The 20,748-nt window shown below is 45.3% G+C and overlaps 1 protein-coding gene and 1 long non-coding RNA gene across 7 annotated transcripts in view; one reads left to right on the top strand and one right to left on the bottom strand.

Annotated features, from left to right (window-relative positions):
• Positions 1–259: 259 nt before the first annotated feature.
• On the bottom strand, positions 260–19,266 carry LOC142074835 (uncharacterized). Of its 2 annotated transcripts, none has more exons than XR_012670723.1 (3): positions 18,410–19,266; positions 12,334–12,407; positions 260–3,308 (listed from the first exon to the last, which is right to left on the bottom strand). It is a non-coding gene; the product is annotated as an uncharacterized LOC142074835 (long non-coding RNA). The 2 variants fall into 2 exon arrangements; XR_012670724.1 differs by lacking the exon at positions 260–3,308 and adding an exon at positions 9,002–11,455.
• A 204-nt stretch (positions 19,267–19,470) lies between these two features.
• LOC142074834 (zinc finger SWIM domain-containing protein 6-like) overlaps positions 19,471–20,748 on the top strand; it is a 135,741-nt gene continuing 134,463 nt past the window's right edge. For 2 of the 5 annotated variants that reach the window (XM_075135733.1, XM_075135729.1), the window contains exons 1-2: positions 19,471–20,041; positions 20,544–20,720. In XM_075135733.1, the coding sequence (XP_074991834.1) occupies positions 19,498–20,041; positions 20,544–20,720 (721 nt within the window). In that variant the 5' untranslated portion in view covers positions 19,471–19,497. The remainder of the gene's footprint in view (positions 20,042–20,543; positions 20,721–20,748) is intronic. The other 3 variants (XM_075135731.1, XM_075135732.1, XM_075135730.1) reach the window with 2 other exon arrangements.

Below are 20,748 nucleotides of genomic sequence, written 5' to 3' on the forward strand. Positions count from 1 at the left end.
TCTGCCAATGTGGTTTTGTCCCAAGCTGCAAGAAGGCTGAAGTAGCCATTGTAAGGGATCTTTGCCTTTTTTATTACTTGCAGAAAGGAAGATTTCAGCCAGGCAAGGGTATAATTTTATTTTTCTATGCACAAAGAGGGAATTGGTTTGCTGTAAATAATGATAAGCTAATGTTACTAATTACTTCTGCACTTTTTATTTGAAGGACTAAATATCACTGTCCTGGTTTTGGCTGGGATAGAGTTAATTTTCTTCCTAGTAGCTGGTATAGTGCTGTGTTTTGGATTTAGTATGAGAATAATGTTGATAACACACTGATGTTTTAGTTGTTGCTAAGTAATGTTTACAGTAGTCAAGGGCTTTTCAGCTTCCCATACTCTACCAACTGAGAAGGCTGGAGATGCACAAGAAGCTGGGAGGGGGCACAGCCAGGACAGCTGACCCAAACTGGCCAATGGGGTATTCCATACCATATGACATCATGCTCAATAAATAAACTAGGGGAAAGCTGGCTGGGCATCGGTCAGCAGGTGGTGAGCAATTGCATCATGCATCACTTGCTTTGTATATTCTTTTTTTATTATTATTATTACTGTTTTATTTTATTTCAATTATTAAACCATTCTTATCTCAACCCACGAGTTTTCTCACGAGTTTTCTCACTTTTACTCTTCCAATTCTCTCCCCCATCCCACCGGGGGGGAGTGAGCGAGCGGCTGTATGGTGCTCAGTCGCTGGCTGGGGTTAAACTACGACAATCACTTTACAAACAAGAGCCCAAATGCAAGTTGCAAGTTTTGGACAAGCTAAAAAATCAAGTGTCAATACAGACATATCCTTGGTGCATTTAAAATCATGCAGGCGTACAAGAGTTGATACATGAGCTAGGACTGTTAATCCAAAACAGTATTCTACCTTCTGTATATGGCCGCAAGCTTATATAGTAGCACAGAATCGCCACATACACTGTTAATTCACAAGATTGTTGCTCAAAAACTGGAATAAACAAGAAAAAGGAGTGCTAAAATTCCATGTGTGGCTGGCTGTCCTCTGCGTACATCTTTAGGACAGGCTTTTCTGCAGTTTGGATCCCTTGCCACACTATACCATTTACAGACGATTATGCCCTTTCTTAAACTGCTGCAGCTGCACTGAAGCTCCAGTACAACTGTCAGCATCCATAGGCAAAAAACTGGAGCATGAAGCCCATAGCAGAGATAAGGCTAGAACATCCACTGTAACCATCTGGGCTGATCTGTTTTGTCATAGAAGTCCCGGAAATTTCCTGAACTACTGCTGAGTTCAACTAGAATATGTCTTTTAAGAAAGACATCTCTTGAGGTTAAAACTGCTAGAGATGGAAAACCCATTATAATTTTCATCAAACTGTTCCAATGGTTAATTGCTCATTATTTAGGGAAAATTGGACCACTCAATTCTAGTCTGATTTTTTTCAGCTTCAACATCCAGCAATCAGATCCTGTTGTCTTTGTCAGCTAGATGGAAAAGCCAGGTATTAAGTTTCTATTTCATTGCAGAAACTTTTGGACTGCAGTCAATACACTTTTCTGTTTGATAAACCAAACAGAAAAACTTCCTTGCATCACGCCACATGAATCAATGATTTTTCTGGCTCTTCTCTCAACCTTTTCTGTCTATGTGGTGGGTTGACCTTGGCTGGATGCCAGGTGCCCACCAAGATGCTTTATCACTCCCCTCCTCAGCTGGACAGGGGAGAGAAAATATAATGAAAGGCTTGTGGGTTGAGATATGGACAGGGAGATCACACAGCAATTACCATCACAGGCAAAACAGACCTGACTTGGGGAAATTAATTTAATTTATTGCCAATCAAATCAGAGTAGGATAATGAGAAATAAAAAACAAATCTTAAAACACCTTCACCCCACCCCTCTCTTCTTCCCGGGCTCAACTTCACTCCCGGCTTCTCTACCTCCTCCCCTCAAGCAACACAGGGGGACGGGGAATGGGGGTTGCGGTCAGTTCATCACACATTGTGTCTGCCGCTCCTTCCTCCTCACTCTCTTCCCCTGCTCCAGCGTGGGGTCCCTCCCACAGGAGACAGTTCTCCACAAACTTCTCTGATGTGGGTCCTTCCCATGGGCTGCAGTTCTTCATGAACTGCTGCAGCGTGGGTCCTTTCCAACATCTTCCCCCCTGAGCGGTGCAGGGGGACAGGGAATGGGGGTTGTGGTCAGTTCATCACACGTTGTCTCTGCCGCTCCTTCCTCCTCACACTCTTCCCCTGCTCCAGCACGGGGTCCCTCCCACAGGAGACAGTCCTCCACGAACTTCTCCAACGTGGGTCCTTCCCATGGGCTTCAGTTCTTCACGAACTGCTCCAGCGTGGGTCCTTTCCACAGGGTGCAGTCCTTCAGGAACAGACTGCTCCAGCGTGGGTCCCCCACAGGGTCACAAGTCTTGCCAGCAAACCTGCTCCAGCGTGGGCTCCTCTCTCCATGGGGTCACAGGTCCTGCCAGGAGCCTGCTCCAGCGCGGGCTCTCCACAGGGTCACAGCCTCCTTCAGGCACATCCACCTGCTCTGGCGTGGGGTCCTCCATGGGCTGCAGGTGGATATCTGCTCCACCGTGGACCTCCATGGGCTGCAGGGGGACAGCCTGCCTCACCATGGTCTTCACCACGGGCTGCAGAGGAATCTCTGCTCCGGCGCCTGGAGCACCTCCTCCCTCTCCTTCTTCTCTGACCTTGGTGTCTGCAGAGTTGTTTCTCTCACATATTCTCACTCCTCTCTCTCCCAGCTGCTGTTGCGCAGCAGTTTTTTCCCCCCTTCTTAAATACGTTATCACAGAGGCGCTACCACTGTTACTGATTGGCTCAGCCTTGGCCAGCGGCGGGTCCGTCTTGGAGCAAGCTGGCATTGGCTCTGTCAGACATGGGGAAAGCTTCTGGCATCTTCTCACAGAAGCCACCTCTGTAGCCCCCCTGCTACCAAAACCTTACCACGCAAACCCAATACAGTCTACCAACAGTCGTCTTGAATCCTAAACTGGACAAAGCAAATTCCAACAAAAATTGTTTCAGTGCCAAACATAGAACTAGTATTGTCTTTGTCGTCCCTAGAGATTTGTCTTTGCATAGCCAAGAATTACATGAGGCTTTTTGAACAAAGCACCATATTTAAGAGTTCATTCATTGTTACGTTCCTCGATAAATCTCTCTGTACCTCTTAATTCCTCCTCCAGATCGCCAAATAAAAAATTGTTAACAGAAGAAAAATTCCAACCAGCATTTTCAGTTCTTCTTAGGTCAAGCAAAACACAAATTTCTGAAGATGAAAAACACAACAGCTGCATTAACTTTGCCATGATGTGACTGATGATTAAACTATGGGAATTATCTGCAGACATGATTTTATTCCCTTATTTGTACCAATAGACTTGTTCAGAAACAATCTGGAGTAATTTTGTAGAGCTCTAACTCTGATACTAGTAAAGCTGGGAGAGACAAAGAAGAAGGAACACACAGAAAGAATAAGACATACTTTTTTGTCAAGATCCACTAGTTTTAAGGCTGCCTTGCATAAGTTGGGCCAGTTAGAGAGGTAAAAGATCCTCTGACATGGGGATTCTCTTCATAGAGGAAAAACATAGTCTGCAAACTTGCTGATGATTAGATGAAAGTGTAGTCTGGAATGATAGCAAATATATACATGTAAAAAGGCTATGCAAGGCAGAGAAAGGGTAATAGTGACACATCTATGGCATAAGAAAAATATTTAAAAAGACTGGCTCAAAGTTCAAAAGCAGAATAAATCTATAGCATGGGAATGTTCTAGCATTACTCTGAGATGCCATAATAAAGTTGTGTAAGCATGTAACATAACTGCATGTTTTGGAGATGAGCCGTGATATACAAGGAATCCCAGGAAAACAAATTGGAAACTTAGACTCCCCTAAAACAAAAGGCTGTGTTTTCTAGGGAACTGTATTTTGAGAACACCTTGCTCAACTGACCTTCAATGGCCCCAAATTTGGGTGTCTTCTCTGTTCTTGAGCTCTGGTATTTGGTGTGCAGACCAAATGGACAGGTAAAAAGGACAGTCTGCTTTCACTGTTCACAGACGTATTACTTAATAGTTAGCCACAAAACACTTGTATGCTTGCACTCAACTTATTTAATAAAGTAATCTGGACTGCATCAATGACTTATCTTTGTTGCTTATTACATCCCCAATCTTTTGAGTCATCTATGAGCTATCATTAATAATTTTGTACAATCTTTGATGTCATTTAAAACAAACAGTAAATAACACATGGCCAAAAGCAATTCCTCAAATAACCCTAATATGAATATAGTTGCTCAGTTAGAATCCTCCATTTACTATTTTGGTTTCGGCTGTCAGTTAACCAATATTTTATTAAATAACAGGTCATATTCATTAAATTAGCATGACATATAAAAAATATCATGCAGGGTTAAGTCAAAATGTCTGGAAGAAGTCTAAGTATTACATAAACACTATTGTTATTTAAAGACTATATTTTTTTATCAAGTGTGTTGTTTAATAAAACTGTGGTCAGATCTGTTTTTCATATACCCATATTGACCAACATTAGTTCTACTGATTTTCTTTAATAGCTTACTGATCAGACTTGTATTCAGTTATACATTTTTTACCTACATGGATGCTAGCCAATAATCATCTGGATTGTCCTATTTACCTTTTTTACTGCCAGTACTCTTAAATTCGTCAAGTCTTCTGGATTGTCTTTCCCAGTTTCAAATTTATTGAAAACAAACAGTAGCAATGCAGATAGCTGCTCGGTCAGTTTGAATATAAACACTGAATTAAAGTTATCTGAACATGTTACTTCAAACCTAGCTTTGATGGCTAACATGCTCCTGAGTTACTGCTGGAATAGGATGTGTTTTCTCACCTTGTGAAGCGATAAAAGTTTGGGATTTACCCATATGCTCCAAACATAAAAAAAATATTTAATTATTCAGTCTTTTGTGATTTACTAGCAACATTTCCATCATTTCTATACTCCATATGATTCTTAGGAGTAACATAACCCTCCCTAAATGTACCACTTCTAGCCACGAGGGCAGCAAGGGACATGAATGATGCTGTGTTCTTTGCAGACGTGATTGCTGTTTACAGCTGTCATGGTTTAACCTGGCAGGCAGCCAAATACCACGCAGCCGCTCACTCACTCCCCCCCCTCACAGTGGGACGGGGAGAGAATCGGAAGGGTAAGAGTGAGAAAAATTCGTGGGTTGAGATAAAGACAGTTTAATAGAACAGAAAAGGGAAAATAATAATAATAATGATAATGATAGAATATACAAAATGAGTGATGCACAATGCAATTGCTCACCACCCGCGCTGACCGATAACCAAGTAGCGATCGCTACTTCCTGGATCACGCCTACCATTCATATACTGAGCATGACGTCACATGGTATGGAATACCCCGTTGGCCTTTTTTTTTTTTAAGCTGAATGTCCTTGACTAGCAGGGTACTTAGCAACAACTGAAAACATCAGTGTGTTATCAACATTCTTCTCATACTAAATCCGAAACACAGCACTAGGAAGAAAATTAACTCTATCCCAGCCAAAACCAGGACAACAGCACTGACTCAAAAGAAGTAGTAACTCTACATAAAATATTCCATCAGACTGGCTGATGTGTTATCCCAAGAGGGTGTGTTGAGGCAATAAAGAACAGTCACTGTTCTGAGCATCTGTTGAAAGGACAGAGTCAGCTTAAAATCTAGCCAACTTTCAAAAGTTAGTTAAAAGCAGTTCTATATTTTCCTACACATCTCCTAAAGGACTTGTGAAGCTTATTTACAGAAACATGTCTTTCTGTTTATCAACAGTTTATACCTGGGACAGCAGAGGACTAACTCAGGTCTAGAAATTTCCTTTTATATTCCCCTCCTTATTTACATTCACCCCACACCTTTTTTCTTTGTATGCAGACAGTAAAACCTTCATCTCGTCTAGGAACTGTCATTCTTTATTTTTTTCCAAGTAAACTTGGAAAAAAGATTTTAACTACCTTTGCACTACAGTTCAGCATATAAGGCTAGTAGTATTTGTATTTTTAAGTATACTTCACACAAAATTAAGGCTGTTATGGGGCTTTTCAGAATCGTCACTGGCTATTAATATTTATACCATTATGCTTTCACTCATCAAGGTAAGATCTATACAAATGATAACACAAATACTCTTGCTGAGATCAGCTTAAGCCAAAGTAGTAAATTTTGCATAATGTTCACTTTGCAGATGCTGAAGTGCATTCTCATCTGGACTGTAGTCCGAAACATGATTTTTCATTTCTCAAGCCACTTTCAAACAGTTGTCTTCTGAATGCTAACATCACTCTCGTGTTGGCAGATCCATACAGAGCATGTCATGAATGTTGCCATGGTTATACTCTCCATTTAGTAAACAGCATGAAATAAACCCACGTTCAATGGCAATAATGCAACTTAGACCAATCCCCAGGTACTCTTAAAGTGGTTCCTCTTCATTTACGCTTCTTAAAATCATAGAATCATAGAATAGTTTGGGTTGGAAGGGACCTATAAAGGTCATCTAGTCCAACCCCCCTGCTGTGAGCAGGGACATCTTCAACTAGATCAGGGTGCTCAGAGCCCCGTCCAACCTGACCTTAAATGTTTCCAAGGATGGGGCATCTACAACCTCTCTGGGCAACCTGTTCCAGTGTTTCACCACCCTCATCATAAAAAAATTCTTCCTTATATCTAGTCTAAATCTACCCTCTTTTAGTTTAAAACCATTCCCCCTTGTCCTGTCGCAACAGGCCCTATTAAAAAGTCTGTCCCCATCTTTCTTATAAGCCCCCTTTAAGTACTGAAAGGCCACAATAAGGTCTCCCCGAAGCCTTCTCTTCCCCAGGCTGAATAACCCCAACTCTCTCAGCCTTTCCTCATAGGAGAGGCGTTCCATCCCCCTGATCATTTTTGTGGCCCTCCTCTGGACCCACTCCAACAGGTCCATGTCTTTCTTGTGCTGAGGGCTCCAGAGCTGGACGCAGTACTCCAGGTGGGGTCTCACCAGAGCAGAGTAGAGGGGCAGAATCACCTCCCTCGACCTGCTGGCCATGCTTATTTTGATGCAGCCCAGGATACGGTTGGCCTTCTGGGCTGCGAGCGCACATTGCCGGCTCATGTCCAGCTTTTCATCCATCAGTAACCCCAAGTCCTTCTCGGCAGGGCTGCTCTCAATCCCTTCATCCCCCAGCCTGTATTGATACCAGGGGTTGCCCCGACCCAGGTGCAGGACCTTGCACTTGACCTTGTTGAACTTCATGAGGTTCACACGGGCCCACTTCTCGAGCTTGTCCAGGTCCCTCTGGATGGCATCCCATCCCTCAGGCATGTCAACCACACCACTCAGCTTGGTGTTGCCTGCAAACTTGCTGAGGGTGCACTCAATCCCACTATGTCATTGATGAAGATATTAAACAGTACTGGTCCCAATACTGACCCCTGAGGGACACCACTCATCACTGATCTCCATCTGGACATTGAGCCGTTGACCACTACCCTCTGGATGCAACCATCCAACCAATTCCTTATCCACCGAGTAGTCCGTTCACCAAATCCATACCTCTCCAGTTTAGAGAGAAGGATGCTATGGGGGACCATGTCAAAGGCCTTACAGAGGTCCAGATAGATGACATCCGTAGCTCTTCCCATGTCCACTGATGTAGTCACTCCATCATAGAAGGCCACTAGGTTGGTCAGGCAGGACTTGCCCTTGGTGAAGCCATGCTGGCTGTCTCGAATCACCTCCCTGTCCTCCATGTGCCTTAGCATAGCTTCCAGGAGGATCTGTTCCATGATCTTCCCAGGCACAGAGGTGAGGCTGACAGGTCGGTAGTTCCCAGGGTCCTCCTTTCCACCCTTTTTAAAAATGGGTGCAATGTTTCCCTTTTTCCATTCGCCGGGGTGTTCACCTGACTGCCATGACTTTTCAAATATCATGGAGAGTGGCTTGGCAACTACATCAGCCAATTCCCTCAGGACTCTGGGATGCATCTTGTCGAGTCCCATAGACTTATGTATGTTCAGGTTCCTCAGGTGGTCTCGAACTTGATCTTCTCTTACAGTGGGAGGGACTTTGCTCCCCCAGTCCCTGTCTTACGGTCCATCCACTCAAGAGGTGTGCGAAGAGAGGTTGCCAGTGAAGACTGAGGCAAAAAAGTTGTTGAGTACCTCAGACTTCCCCTCATCCGTTGTTACCAGTTTGCCAGTCGTGTTCATCGGGGGGGTATGCTTTCTTTGACCTTCCTTTTCTGGCTGACATACCTATAGAAGCCCTTATTATTCTTGGCATCCCTTGCCAAGTTCAGCTCTAGCTGCGCCTTGGCCTTCCTGACCCCATCCCTGCACAACCGGGCAATGTCCCTATACTCTTCCCAGGATACCTGTCCCTGCTTCCATTGCCTGTGCATTTCCTTCTTGCCCTTTGGTTTGACCAGCAGGTCTTGGCTCATCCATGCTGGTCTCTTGCCTTCCTTTCCTGATTTCTTACACCTGGAGATCGAGAGCTCTTGCCCTCTATGGAAAGCGTCCTTAAAGATCTGCCAGCTCTGTTCTGCTCCCATGTCCTTGAAGGCAGTTTCCCAGGGGGTCCTATTGACTAACGCCTTGAACAGCTGGAAGTTTGCTTTCCTAAAATTCAGGGTCCTGACCCATAGCCCTCAGGACTGCGAACTCCACCAGTGCATGATCACTGCAGCCCAGGCTGCCTCCAATCTTGATGTCACTGATTAGCTCACTTGCATTGGTGACCATCAGGTCCAGTATCACATCCCCTCTGGTAGGGCTGTCTATTACCTGGCCTAAGAAGTTATCCTCAATGCACTCCAGGAGTCTCCTGGATTGCCTACGGCTCGCCGTGCTGCTTTTCCAGCAGATGTCGGGGTAGTTGAAGTCCCCCAGCAGGATGAGAGCCTGAGCGCGCAATGCCTCCTGTAGCTGGAGTAAGAAGGCTTCGTCAAGAGGCTCCCCTTGATTGGGCAGCCTGTAGTAAACACCAACCACAAGGTTCCCTTTGTTGCCTCGGTCTCTAATTCTTACCCATAAGCTTTCAACCTGCTCATGGCTATTCTTCAGAGGCAGCTCTTCACAATCTATCCATTTCTTGATGTAGAGGGCAACCCCTCCACCCCTCCTTCCTCGCCTGTCCCTTCTGAACAGCCTGTAGCCATCGATAGCCGCACTCCAGTCATGGGATTCGTCCCACCAAGTTTCAGTAATGGCAACTAGGTCGTAGCTTTCTAGCAGCATGGTGGCTTCCAACTCTTCCTGTTTGTTGCCCATGCTGCGTGCATTGGTGTAGAGGCACTTCAGCTGGGCTGTCAGCCATGTCACCTTCTTAGAGGAACACACCTTAATTCCTTTGAGGTATTTCACTGGTCTTTCCCTGTTGGCTCCTGTTACCTCAGGAGCCCCTGGCTCATCTCCGTAAGACTTCAGGTGTGCTCCAGTGTACCCAGCACGTCGCAGAGCAACAGGCTGAGGGCCCTCGCTAGCACCCTGTCCCTCAAACCTTGGCGTGTCGTCCCACAGCTTGTCACGGGCAGGCCTGATATTATCCCCCTCCCCCTTCAAGTCTAGTTTAAAGCTCTGTCAATGAGCCCCGCTAGCTCGTGAGCAAAGACCTTCTTCCCCCTTTGAGAAAGGTGAATCCCATCTGACACCAGCAGGCCTGGTGCCATGTAGACCATCCCATTATTGAAAAACCCAAAATTGTGGCAGTGACACCAGCCATGGAGCCATTTATTAATAGACTGGGTCCGTCTGTTTCTTCCAACATTGCTGCCTGCAACTGGAAGGATAGAGGAATAAAAAAATAACCTGTGCTCCAGATCCCCTTACCAACCATCCCAAGGCCCTGAAGCCTCTTTTGATTGCCCTTGGACTACGTGTTGCAGCTTTATCGCCACCCACATGGAAGAGCAGTAATGGGTAATAGTCCGAGGGCCATACCAGGCTAGGAAGTTTCCTAGTGATGTCCTTAACCCAGGCCCCAGGGAGGCAGCAGACTTCCCTAAGAGGGTCTGTCTGGCATATTGGACCCTCTGTTCCCCTCAGAAGGGAGTCACCTACAACTATAACCTGTCTTTTCTTCCTCGTGGAGGTGGTCGTGATACAGGGGGTAGGCCTTTCTGACCTTGGCAACACCTCTGGTGTAGATGGACCATTGTCCACATAATCCATTGACTGACTTTCCAAATCCAGAGCCTCATACCTGGGAAGGCGAGGTAGGCAGGGAGGGGGTTCACCTGCCGCCCCAAGCGTGGACTTGCCTCCATTCACTCCTTTCCTTTAAGCTACTGCCTTCACCCTGGCGGGGAGAGGATACAGGATCCCCTTGATCTTAATTTTTTTCTGGTGGCTGTTCCTGTTTCTGTCTCAGGGAAGGCAGAGCATGGTTCCACCAGTCTCTCTCTCTCAGACTGATCTGAGTAAACAGATTGCAGTTTCATTTCCAAGTTGCCAGTATAGGGGACACCATCTCTTTCAAGAAGTGCTCAAACTTAGCAAACAATTTTTCACTCCTAGGACCATCATTGCAGACAAGGCAAGAGATTCTGAGCAAAGGGAAAAATTTGCCTTCTTCCCCTTAGCAGATGTGGTAACTGCGACTCATAAGTACCAGATGGAGGTTGTCACCACAGCATCAATTATTGGAATAGGAAACTGCAACTTTTGTAAGGCCCAGAGCTATTTTAGGAGGATTTTCCCGATGCTAGAATCAGTCCAGGGTGGATCCAATTTCCCTGAAAGTAAATGCCATTTAGAGGATGGAGTTGGCAAGGGACTGGGTTTATAAACTCATCCTTCAAATCTTACTCGCATTAGTTCTGCCCTTCTCTTCCTCAGTTCTTCCACTCCTAACTCATATCCTAGTGATTTCTTATTTTCTTTTTAAAGAAAAGATCTCTAGCTTTCCTAGAGAACTTCAAAAGCAGCCATTCAACTGCAGCCAATGAACTTTTGTTTTAAAAAACAAAAATCAAAGCCTTTATGTTTGCAGAGATAAATTGAAAGGTCAGAGTAGGGTGCAAACTGACTCGGTACTGGTTGTCCAAGCATGCCTACAGAGAGCTTTGGTGCCTGTGCTGCTGCCCTGAGCATAGTGAAAACTGGACAGCATCTGTCAGGCTTTGCTGCTGCTGCTCAGAACCACTGTAACCACAGAAGAACAAGGTGATTTTTGTGCTGGCTGTAACAAAGCTCTGAGAAGCATATATTAAAATTACTAACTGGGAAGCAGTTCTGACTTAGGGTACTGGAGAGATTCTTCCTTCTTCTCAGATTTGGGGAGCAGTAACATAGCATCGGATCTTCAGTACAACTGGATGAATTCAGAGGCTCCATTGAGACCCGTCCCTGCCCAGAGGCTCCATTTTTTGAACCACTAAAAAAAACGTATTTTACATGAACACACCAGAAGAGTTTTCTCTCCCTCCTGCTCATGGATCACAACATCCGCAGGATGACTGATGGTGACATCTGCCTAAGCCCACAGTCAGCCTGACACAGTACCTCTTAGAGCATTTGAACCACACCACACACAGTGCCTGTATCTATTCCTTCTGAAGGACCCCAATACAGCCCAGCAGAGGACAGTGTCTAGCAATAAGACAGCTGTCCCATGAGTCCTGCCTAATTTATTGAAGCAAAGAAGCATGGATAAGTATTAAGTATCAAGGGGCCCCTTCCTTTTCAGTAGTAAACCTGCCAAATTCTTGCAACTCTTAATACCCCCCTGGAAGAGGCTCAAAGCACTAACTTTCCGGAAATATAAGAGTACATTGTGCTTCTATTATTCCAAGTGGGGAAGTACAGCAGAGGCATATCTCTCAGCTCATCTTAATCCCTGAAGCACAGAAGAGGAAAAAGAAGAATGTTCTCCCTTTCTATTCAGAATAACTTCAAAAGTTAGATGTTGTTTAGCGACAGACCAGTAGGGAAAAAAAATTAAATCCCTGCTCCAAGAAAGGGATTCCAACAAAACCTTTGAAGCTACTGAAGTAGAAGGAAGTACTGGGTTCTCTGACAAAATTTTACTGCAGAGCTCTAACCATAGCTTATCTCTATCTTCTGAATTTGATTACAAGGCTTAGCTTGAGATATTAGCTCTGGTACAATTTCCAAGACTCCAGGACAGGAAGAATAGGAAGAAGGAAGATAAGTGAATGGAATGTTTATGGGGCATTAATCGGGACAGAGCAGTACAGTTTTACTGTAACTAAGTTTTATTTAGTTAAACCCAACCTGCAAAAATACCATCACCTTTAAATGGCACTTTGCTTAAGGATGGAGTTGACACCAAATACTGCTATACAGATACAAATAGAAGATGAAATCTGGAAAAAAAAAGGAAAGAAAAAAAAAATTAAAAACAACTCCCCAGAATGTTATACCCTCACACTGGGTCTTCATTAATTATTCCTCAGTGCATAGTCCTCTTTGACTAAATGAAGCTTAACCAGATGGCACAGCATCATTTTTCTGCCATAGAGAAAAACTCAGTCTCTAATTTCATAGGATGTCTAAATTATACAGAAGCCCTCATATTTAGAGCACTACCTTGTAAGTTTGTCTTTGATACAACCCAAGAAAAGAGTAGTCTGTAAATCCTGACTGGGTGTTTCAGTCCCAGCAAAGCTAGAGGCAGGTTTGTAATACTGTTTGAATACTTGTAAACTAAGAATTTAAGAATCAGTAGGAATCAAAGTTTAAATGGACTGTTAAGAAAAAAAAAATAAATCTTTAAGTCCAGCTCAGTTTCCCCAGCTTGCTAAATGCAATCACTGGTGACTAAGTTAGAGGAAGCAGACATTGTACCCAAGCTTTTTAAAAGAATGCCAGTTTTTTAAAACAGGAATGATTTAAGTGTTGTTTAGCTATCTCTGCCTTTTCTCTGCCTCCATACTTTCTGCAGGTCCTCAGTTATAATTTATAAAGGCAGAGAAGTTCACAGAAGACTGGCAAATATCCGAAGCAATTGCTGGCCAGTTAGCTATACTTTCCTCTTCCTTGCACTGCTGTCTTGGCTGCACTGGTGGAGACAAGGATGCACCGGAACAACAAGGTATCCTACAGATACGCACCGCATCTCTAGCACATAGGCAGGAGCTTCAGTTTTTGGCATATTTAAGCTGTTCCCTTGTAAGTACAGCTCCCTCACCATCACAAATGAATCTGGACTCAGACTTCTTGAAATGGGAGGAAGAGGGTTCTTTTTTTTTTTGGTGGGTTTTGGTTTTTTTTTGGTTTTTTGTTTTTTTTTTTCCTTTAAAGCCGTTCTACCAGCACTTAACATCCTGGAAAATGCACTTCTGAGAATTTTTAGTATATGTTGTTTCTCTATCTTTGTCATAGGTGAAAATCTGGGTAAGCAATGCCTTTTGTTCCTTACATTAGTGGATTGAGGTTTGCATGCCCATCTTCACACAGAGTTTCTGCCCAAGAATTATTATGTTGCCTGCCATGGCAAAGTAGCTATTTGGTCTAATGCAAGGAAGTCTAAAGTAAAATGCAGTTTAAAGGAAGGAAGCCGGAGAAGATAAAAAGGAGATTTCTTAGTGTAGGATGCTTATCCACAAGAAGGCAGTCCAATGATGTTTCCATTTAGACCACCAGTCTACTTCACTTTCTGTACATTATATGTGCTGAGGTGTTCCTATACATGATGGTAGATCAATCGGTGGCATTTTGCAACTGATTAACTTCTTAACTGGCCTATCACATTTTTGGTGGAGGACTTCTGACCAGAAAATGATAAAGCTTAGAGTAACCTTTTTTTTTTTTTAAAAAAGCATTACACAGCTACTTTACCACAATTAAGTGTATGCACTTGCAGTAAAGAGAAAAAATACCTAGAAGAAAGTTATTTTAAAACCTGAAGTTTTCATCAAATTTGCTTTTATTTTGATATTAGAAAAAATATAATCCTTTACAAATAAAGTTTAGAAAAGCTTGTGAGAGTAATAACACTGTTTTTACTTTGAGTGTTCATGAATTCTGCAACTCAGATCTATAGAAGGGATGTTATATCTAGTTTCCTCTCAGAGACAGGATTTTCTGCTTTTAACTTTTTGCAAATGGTAAGTGAATAAGTTAAAACTCCAAAGAAAGGTGAGACGCTCTTGTTCCTCTATTCCAAGACTTCGAAATTCTGAATCTTCTAAATCAGTTCAACATGTTTAATTTTAAGAAGTCACTTTCACATTATCATTTTACTTGTAACAGTGATGCTTTTATTCCTAGTAACTTAGTAGTGAGCTAAACTGTCCCAACAGATATCCCAACACAAGGCTCCTTATAAGGAAGAAATAATTCATTCCCAGGGTCTATTCTCAATAAATGTAAACTGAATGTGCTCATTCCTTGAGGAAATACAGAACAGCATTAATTCACACAGCTCTGGGACTCTGGCACACACAATGCCCTACCCTTCAGTCCATCTCAGAATGACTTCATATGTCAAGTATCAAGCCACAAAAAGGCAGAGGACACAGAAATGAATGTCAAGAGGATTTAGGACAAATTAGGATGTTTGTATCTTTTCATTATTGTAGAATACTGGCAAAGCACACTTAGTATTTTAAGTACATTTTCCTAAATGCTTTTAGATTCTAGCCTCTGACTCCAGTTTTGGAATCATCATAGAATTTAATTAGAATAAAAAGCTGCACTTTGAAAGGGCTCATTCAGTGCTGCTGGTTTATTTTCACTTTAATAGAGAGACTCTAAAGAGCTGGCAATATTTATCCTAGAGTATTTGATTTAAAAGGCTACTAAAAGGCAAACGCTCTATTTTTAACTCCTTAAATTAAAAATAGTTTCTGAACATAATGAATGAAACTATTTAAGAAAACATTGTAAAACTGAAGATATTGATCAAGCACACTATTTTCTTCATTGACCAATCTTAAGACGATAACTTCATCGACACTCATCGCTATTATCCATTTTCCTGTATTTGAATTTCCAGAGTCACTACACTGCAAAGTGTAGTGATATTCACTACCTTTACCTACAGCAGTGTTTTTCAAGCTTTCAAATGATAAATTATAGAATACATTTGGAATCCATAAAACCTATAGCTTTCTTACAAGAACTGAAGTGCTTAGTTATCTAAAAAAGCTTAAAGAAACAGGTTAAAAAGGACTTGTTTCAGCATTTTAAATTCAACTGTTTCAGTAGGCCCATCAGTCATTTTGTATTTGATTATTTTAGTGCTGCCACCTTGAGTAATTTTTCTTGTGTTTTTTCTTAAAGTTCTAGCTCTGAGAGCCCTCTAGCCTCCCTTCCTGAGTTTCTTCCTCTTCATCTTTGACCCCCTACCCTCCCAGTGTTTAGAAACTTTTTATGCAGCGCATGAATCTGGACTCTTGTTCAGCTTACATGCCATGCCTCCTCTTAATGGTTGTTCTTGTTCTCATCTTTCCAGATAAGTTTTAACCACCAGGGTGACTTGTGTTGGCCAACATTAGGTTGTCTGCAATCCATTTTTCTACATTTAGACCATTGTTTGCTTCATACAAACACAACTGTGCAGCTGTATGTGATCTTTCTTTTAAATTACCATAACTGGTAGAATGCTTAAGCCCTGTATGTATTACTGGAATGAGCAAAAATGACTGCAAGTGGCCTAATGCTTTCAAACATTATTAAGAATGAATTTCACTGAGTGGTGGCCAAGGGTATTTTTCCAAGTAGCTCATAGAATAGCCTTTGATTACATGCAGGAAGTTAACCAAGTCAAGGTTGCTGTTTTGCAGCCATTTCTTCCTCTCTATGTAGCTCTGGAATACAGACCTCCCAAAACCATGAGGCAGAAAAAGAGGAAATGAATACTCAGCTCAGCAAGGTCTTTCCACAAGAAGAACATCCATTGAAAGAAAAAACTAACTATAAATTTAAATACAGTTCAGGTACGGCTTTAACACATTTTAATTTCTTCCCTGGAATTAACACATCTTCCCACTTGCTTTCAGAAAGTTAAAGGAACTCAAGGGGCAATACTAGTGGGACAAAGGAACTTCAGACTCAGATTATAATTTGCAAGCCATTATGGAGCTACACTAATGCAGAGGGAGCCCAAGGAGAAGCATACCTGGTGCTTATGGCAGAATTTCAAGAGCAAAGATGCCATTACCTCATGTACTCCCTAGCCCAGAAATGAAAAAAGCTTCAACAGCATCCTGTGTAGCTATTAATATTCATAGACTTAATGGGAAGTAGCTATTCCTGCTGAGTAGTAGATGGATGAAAAAGGTGGTTCTATGGGCTTTTCCACCTGCTTTTCTCTGGGATTTCTTAGGTGAATTTGATAATTTCTGCCCAGATCTGAAAAGACAGAAGAATGACTAAGTTGAGATAACTGACACATGGACTACTGCTGCTTATTATGGAAGTTCTATTTTTCATTGGCATATCTCTCTTCTTATTTCTCAATTTTTACTGTAAAGCTTCTTTACTATGACAGGAAGAATTCTTCCAGTGGCATTAGTGTGTTATTTTTATTGCAGCAGGTGGCTAAGACCTGGTAAAGAACAGCCATTACCCAATTTAGAAGAGCATTTTTACTGACTTGCTAGACACTTGTTTAAAACAGAAATAGAGCTAGAAGAACATAGAAGAAAAAATGCTTCAAGATGTGAACAATTATTAACAAAGAGTAAGTGATGGGGTGAAAATTAAATATAATTTTCCTCTGCTCTCATACACATGCAATCATGAAGTTCTTCATTTTTTACCTTCTATATATTCCATTTCTCTGCTCTCAGAAATACTGAAATCAATACCATATTAATAGTAAAAGAAAGTACTACATCCTCATCTCTTGCCTGTAGCATTCAGGCTCCCAAATACCTCCAAAATTTAGTTAGAGTTAAGTATATAAATCCAGTAGATCACTTGTAAAATATATGCCTAAAATGATGAAGATGCCAGTTAATATCCCAACAAGGTATCTGTGAATTTATGAAACTGGCACCTCAAGAGTAACTGTTTTGTGCAGTCTATACCCAGAAGCACAAGCATCAGTTTATACTCATTTCCTATCCAGAAGGTAGCTCTCATGATCCCAAAGCAAAAACACCTTGTAGTATATACAGAAAATAAACTCTGCAGAACACAGTTTAGTCCCTGTCTGTAGTCTGCAGTTTAAACTCCTTGGTTAAAAACCATTAGCCATTTTCTTAGTATAAGCAACTGACAGCAGAAAAAGCAAAAAAAAGTTCTATACCTAGATGTAAAAAAATTCTCTACCTGTAAAATTACAAATCAATGCTACTGTCTAAGAGCTTACTAGCATATAAAAAAGCCAATACTTGTATATTCTAAACCATCTTCAGGTTTTCTGCTGATCTTTCTTTAAAAATCAAAGTCAGCAAGTCTGATACAGTTCATTGAATTTCCCATCCATTTTTAATGGAAAACGCAGTTTCCGCAAAGCTCTTCAATCACCTGTTTAGAAAATAAACTATTTCTGCAGTCTCGAGTTTTGGTGGAAACAAAAAGTAGATGTTAAGTTTCAAGTCAATTTGATGTTATTTGTACTTCTTAGATCTTACGCCTGACACACTTGACATTCTTTCGCTGCATTCCCTGACAGAGCCATCTCCCGACTGCGCACCTCCCAGCTGAACGCTTGCATTGCATCATGGAAAATGTAGTCTAGCTGGGTAAACTAGCTTACGTGAATGAAGCAACTAGGCACTCAAATTACGGCTTCTGCATCGTATGCTATCAAGTGCTGTTCATTGTTAAATCCAAGCGAGATGAATAAGTGTTTTCAACTGTAAGTCGCCAAAAATGCCATTTTCAAGCTAAAGTTCCAAAATATTTAATTAATTAAAAATATTGATTGTTCTAAAATGATACATCAAAGTCTCTCTCCATAAGAAAGATGGTATCAGCTTTATTTGCTAGCTCTGATCCTTATTGTATATCATTTTCATAATATTTTATATTAGCAGTGTGGCTGTAATTAGGGACAGAATTCCCTGCTACAAGCAGAGGTAGCATTTGGTATTTACCCTGTGCTATGCAGAAGTCTTATATCCTCAGCCTGCTACTGTGGCTCATCAGCATTTTCTCTTTTTTTTTTTTTTTTCCAGGAAGGCCATTTAATTTGAGGAGTCGGTATGATCCCGAATGGTATGGTTTTTAATGAACACAGAAAAATAAAAAGAATCCTTCTCACTTTACGCTCTGCGGCAACTGCGAGCATTACGCACCGCATCGCACCGCTTGCTAAAAATTTACCGGGACAGAGATGGCCAACACCAGCCATTTACAGACCTTTTCGACACCAAGGCAAACACAACACGTTAATTGCGTTCAATCTACTCACCGCGGGTCGTGGCACGGAGCCCTTCACCTTGGGCTACCAGAGCGGTTCCAAGCTGGACCATCTGCGAAGCGAGCCGGCCGCGTGGAGCTCGCACCAGGCTGCAGCCAGCACTTCCAGGGACCAGCCCGCGCGCAAACGCACCCACGGCGCGCGCGACCAGCGAGCCAGCAACGCCGGGCACCCCACGGGGCGGGGGCTCACCCCGCGGCCCAATGGCCGTAGCTACCATAGTGCCTCTAATAGAAGGGAAAGATTTGGGGCACGCCTCACTGAGCCGCCTCAAGGGCTTGTTGAGGGCACGCGTGGGGTAAGCCACCCCAGCTCCTGCCCCAGAGGAGCAGCACCCCGACAACAACACCCCGGCTTCTCCCGTTTCAGTCCGCCTCTGAGGCAGGAGCTCAGGCCACCCCACCCCATGTGGGACAGCCCGTGGCCACCTCCTACCTGCCCTCCGAGGCGCCTCTGCGCCTCCCAGCAGCTCTCAACTCCCGCGGAGCTCCGGCGAAAGGCAGGCGTCGCTCTGCTCCCCCAGGCGAGGCGCTGGAGGCGGGCCAGCCCCCGCCTTTCCACGGAGCGAGGGTAGCTGCCTCAGCCGTTACCGTATTTTTCGGCTGCGGGGCGCGGTTCTCCTCACCCGCCGGCTTTCCTAGCAGAGGTGACCGGGTTGAGGCCGTGGCGGCCCCGCCCCCGCATTCCATTCCTTACATGGTGTCAGAGAGGGGCGCCGCCAGCCACGCCCCCTTTTCCCACCAGGCGCGCGAGGCGCTCTCGGGCTTGCGCGCGTGACATCGGGGGGGGGAAGAGAAAAAGGCGACACATCGGCACGGCGTCCCCACGCCAGAAGCGTGCGCACCATCCCCCACCAGCGCGCGGAACGAGCCTTCCTCGGGCCGTTCTATTTATGTTTGTGGCGCCGATTTGCATAAGACTCCGCCCCCCGCCGTGGGCGAGGCGGCCGGCACCACCCCCCGCGGCCATGTAAGGGAAGAGGGGGCGTGACCCGGGGTGGCTCGCGGCCGCTCGCTGCCTTCCTGGTGCCGTTTATAGGGTACAGCCACTTCCGCTATCTGCTTAGAAGCGGCGCGATCATGGCGGAGCGTGGTCAGCTCCCTCCCCCCGCCAAGCGCCTCTGCTGCAGACCCGGCTATGGCTCGGGGTGCAGGCCGGGCCAGCGGGTGGGCGGCACCGGACTCGGCAGCGGGGTGCTCTGCGCCGGACCCTCTTCCGCCGCTGCCGCCGCTGCCGCCGCTGCCGCCGCCGCCGCCGCTGCCGCCGCCCTGGGGCTGCTGCCGCTCGGCAAGACCCAGAGCCCCGAGTCCCTGCTGGACATCGCGGCTCGCAAGGTGGCGGAGAAGTGGCCCTTCCAGCAGGTGGAGGAGCGGTTCGAGCGGATCCCGGAGCCGGTGCAGCGCAGGATCGTCTACTGGTCCTTCCCCCGCAGCGAGAGGGAGATCTGCATGTACTCCTCCTTCAACACCGGCGCCGAGGACTCCGCCGCCGCCCCCGGGGGGGCCGTCGCCAGCACCGCGCCCGGTGGGGGCGCGGACACTGCCGCCGCCGAGAACCGCCTGCCCTTCCGCAGGGGCATCGCTCTGCTAGACGGCGGCTGTGTCGATAACGTCCTGCAAGTCGGTGAGTCACTGGCCGGGGCCGCGCCGCGGAGCCGGGCCGCGGCCACCCGGGCAGGGCGCCGCCGGCCTCCTCAGCCGTGGGTCTCTCCCTGCGTGTCACCCGCCTACCGTCCGAGGAGCCTCCTCCCTCCCTGCGCGGCCCCGGCGGCCGGAGCCACCCCACCTCCTTGGCGCGTCTCGGCGGCCCCTCGGGGGGCCGGCAGCGCGGCTGGGGAGCTGCCCCCCGCGGCCCGGCCTGCACGAACCCTTCACTCCCAGGCCGTAATTCGGGACGGGCAACTTCCTCCGCCAGTCTCCTCCCCCTCGCACCCAGAACACGGAATAACTCCTTCGCCCCGCTCCGTGACACGTCCACGGCCCCCGCCGCCAGCAGCCGGTCCGGTCTCCGGCAGGCGGGCCGGGCACGCTGCCCCCCCCGCCTGTCCCTTTAACTCTCCCGACGCGTCGTGCCCGCTCCCTGTAATCCAGAGTGTATAATCCCGTTTGGCTCTGCTCCCTCCCAGCGCCCACCCTCGGTAATCCGGGTCATCGCCATACCCCGAGTCACAATAGCGAGAAGATGCCTCCGCCGCCACCCCCCCCCCTCCCCGGGACCGCCGGTGGAAATGAATCAGCAGAAGGCGGCCGGCGGGAGAAGAGGGCGGGATGCGCCGCGGTCCAAAATAAAGAAATAAAAGAGGGTGCGAGACCCTAGGAGCGGGTGTGTGT

Source organism: Calonectris borealis, chromosome W, assembly GCF_964195595.1.
Source record: "Calonectris borealis chromosome W, bCalBor7.hap1.2, whole genome shotgun sequence".
NCBI classification, from domain to species: domain Eukaryota; kingdom Metazoa; phylum Chordata; class Aves; order Procellariiformes; family Procellariidae; genus Calonectris; species Calonectris borealis.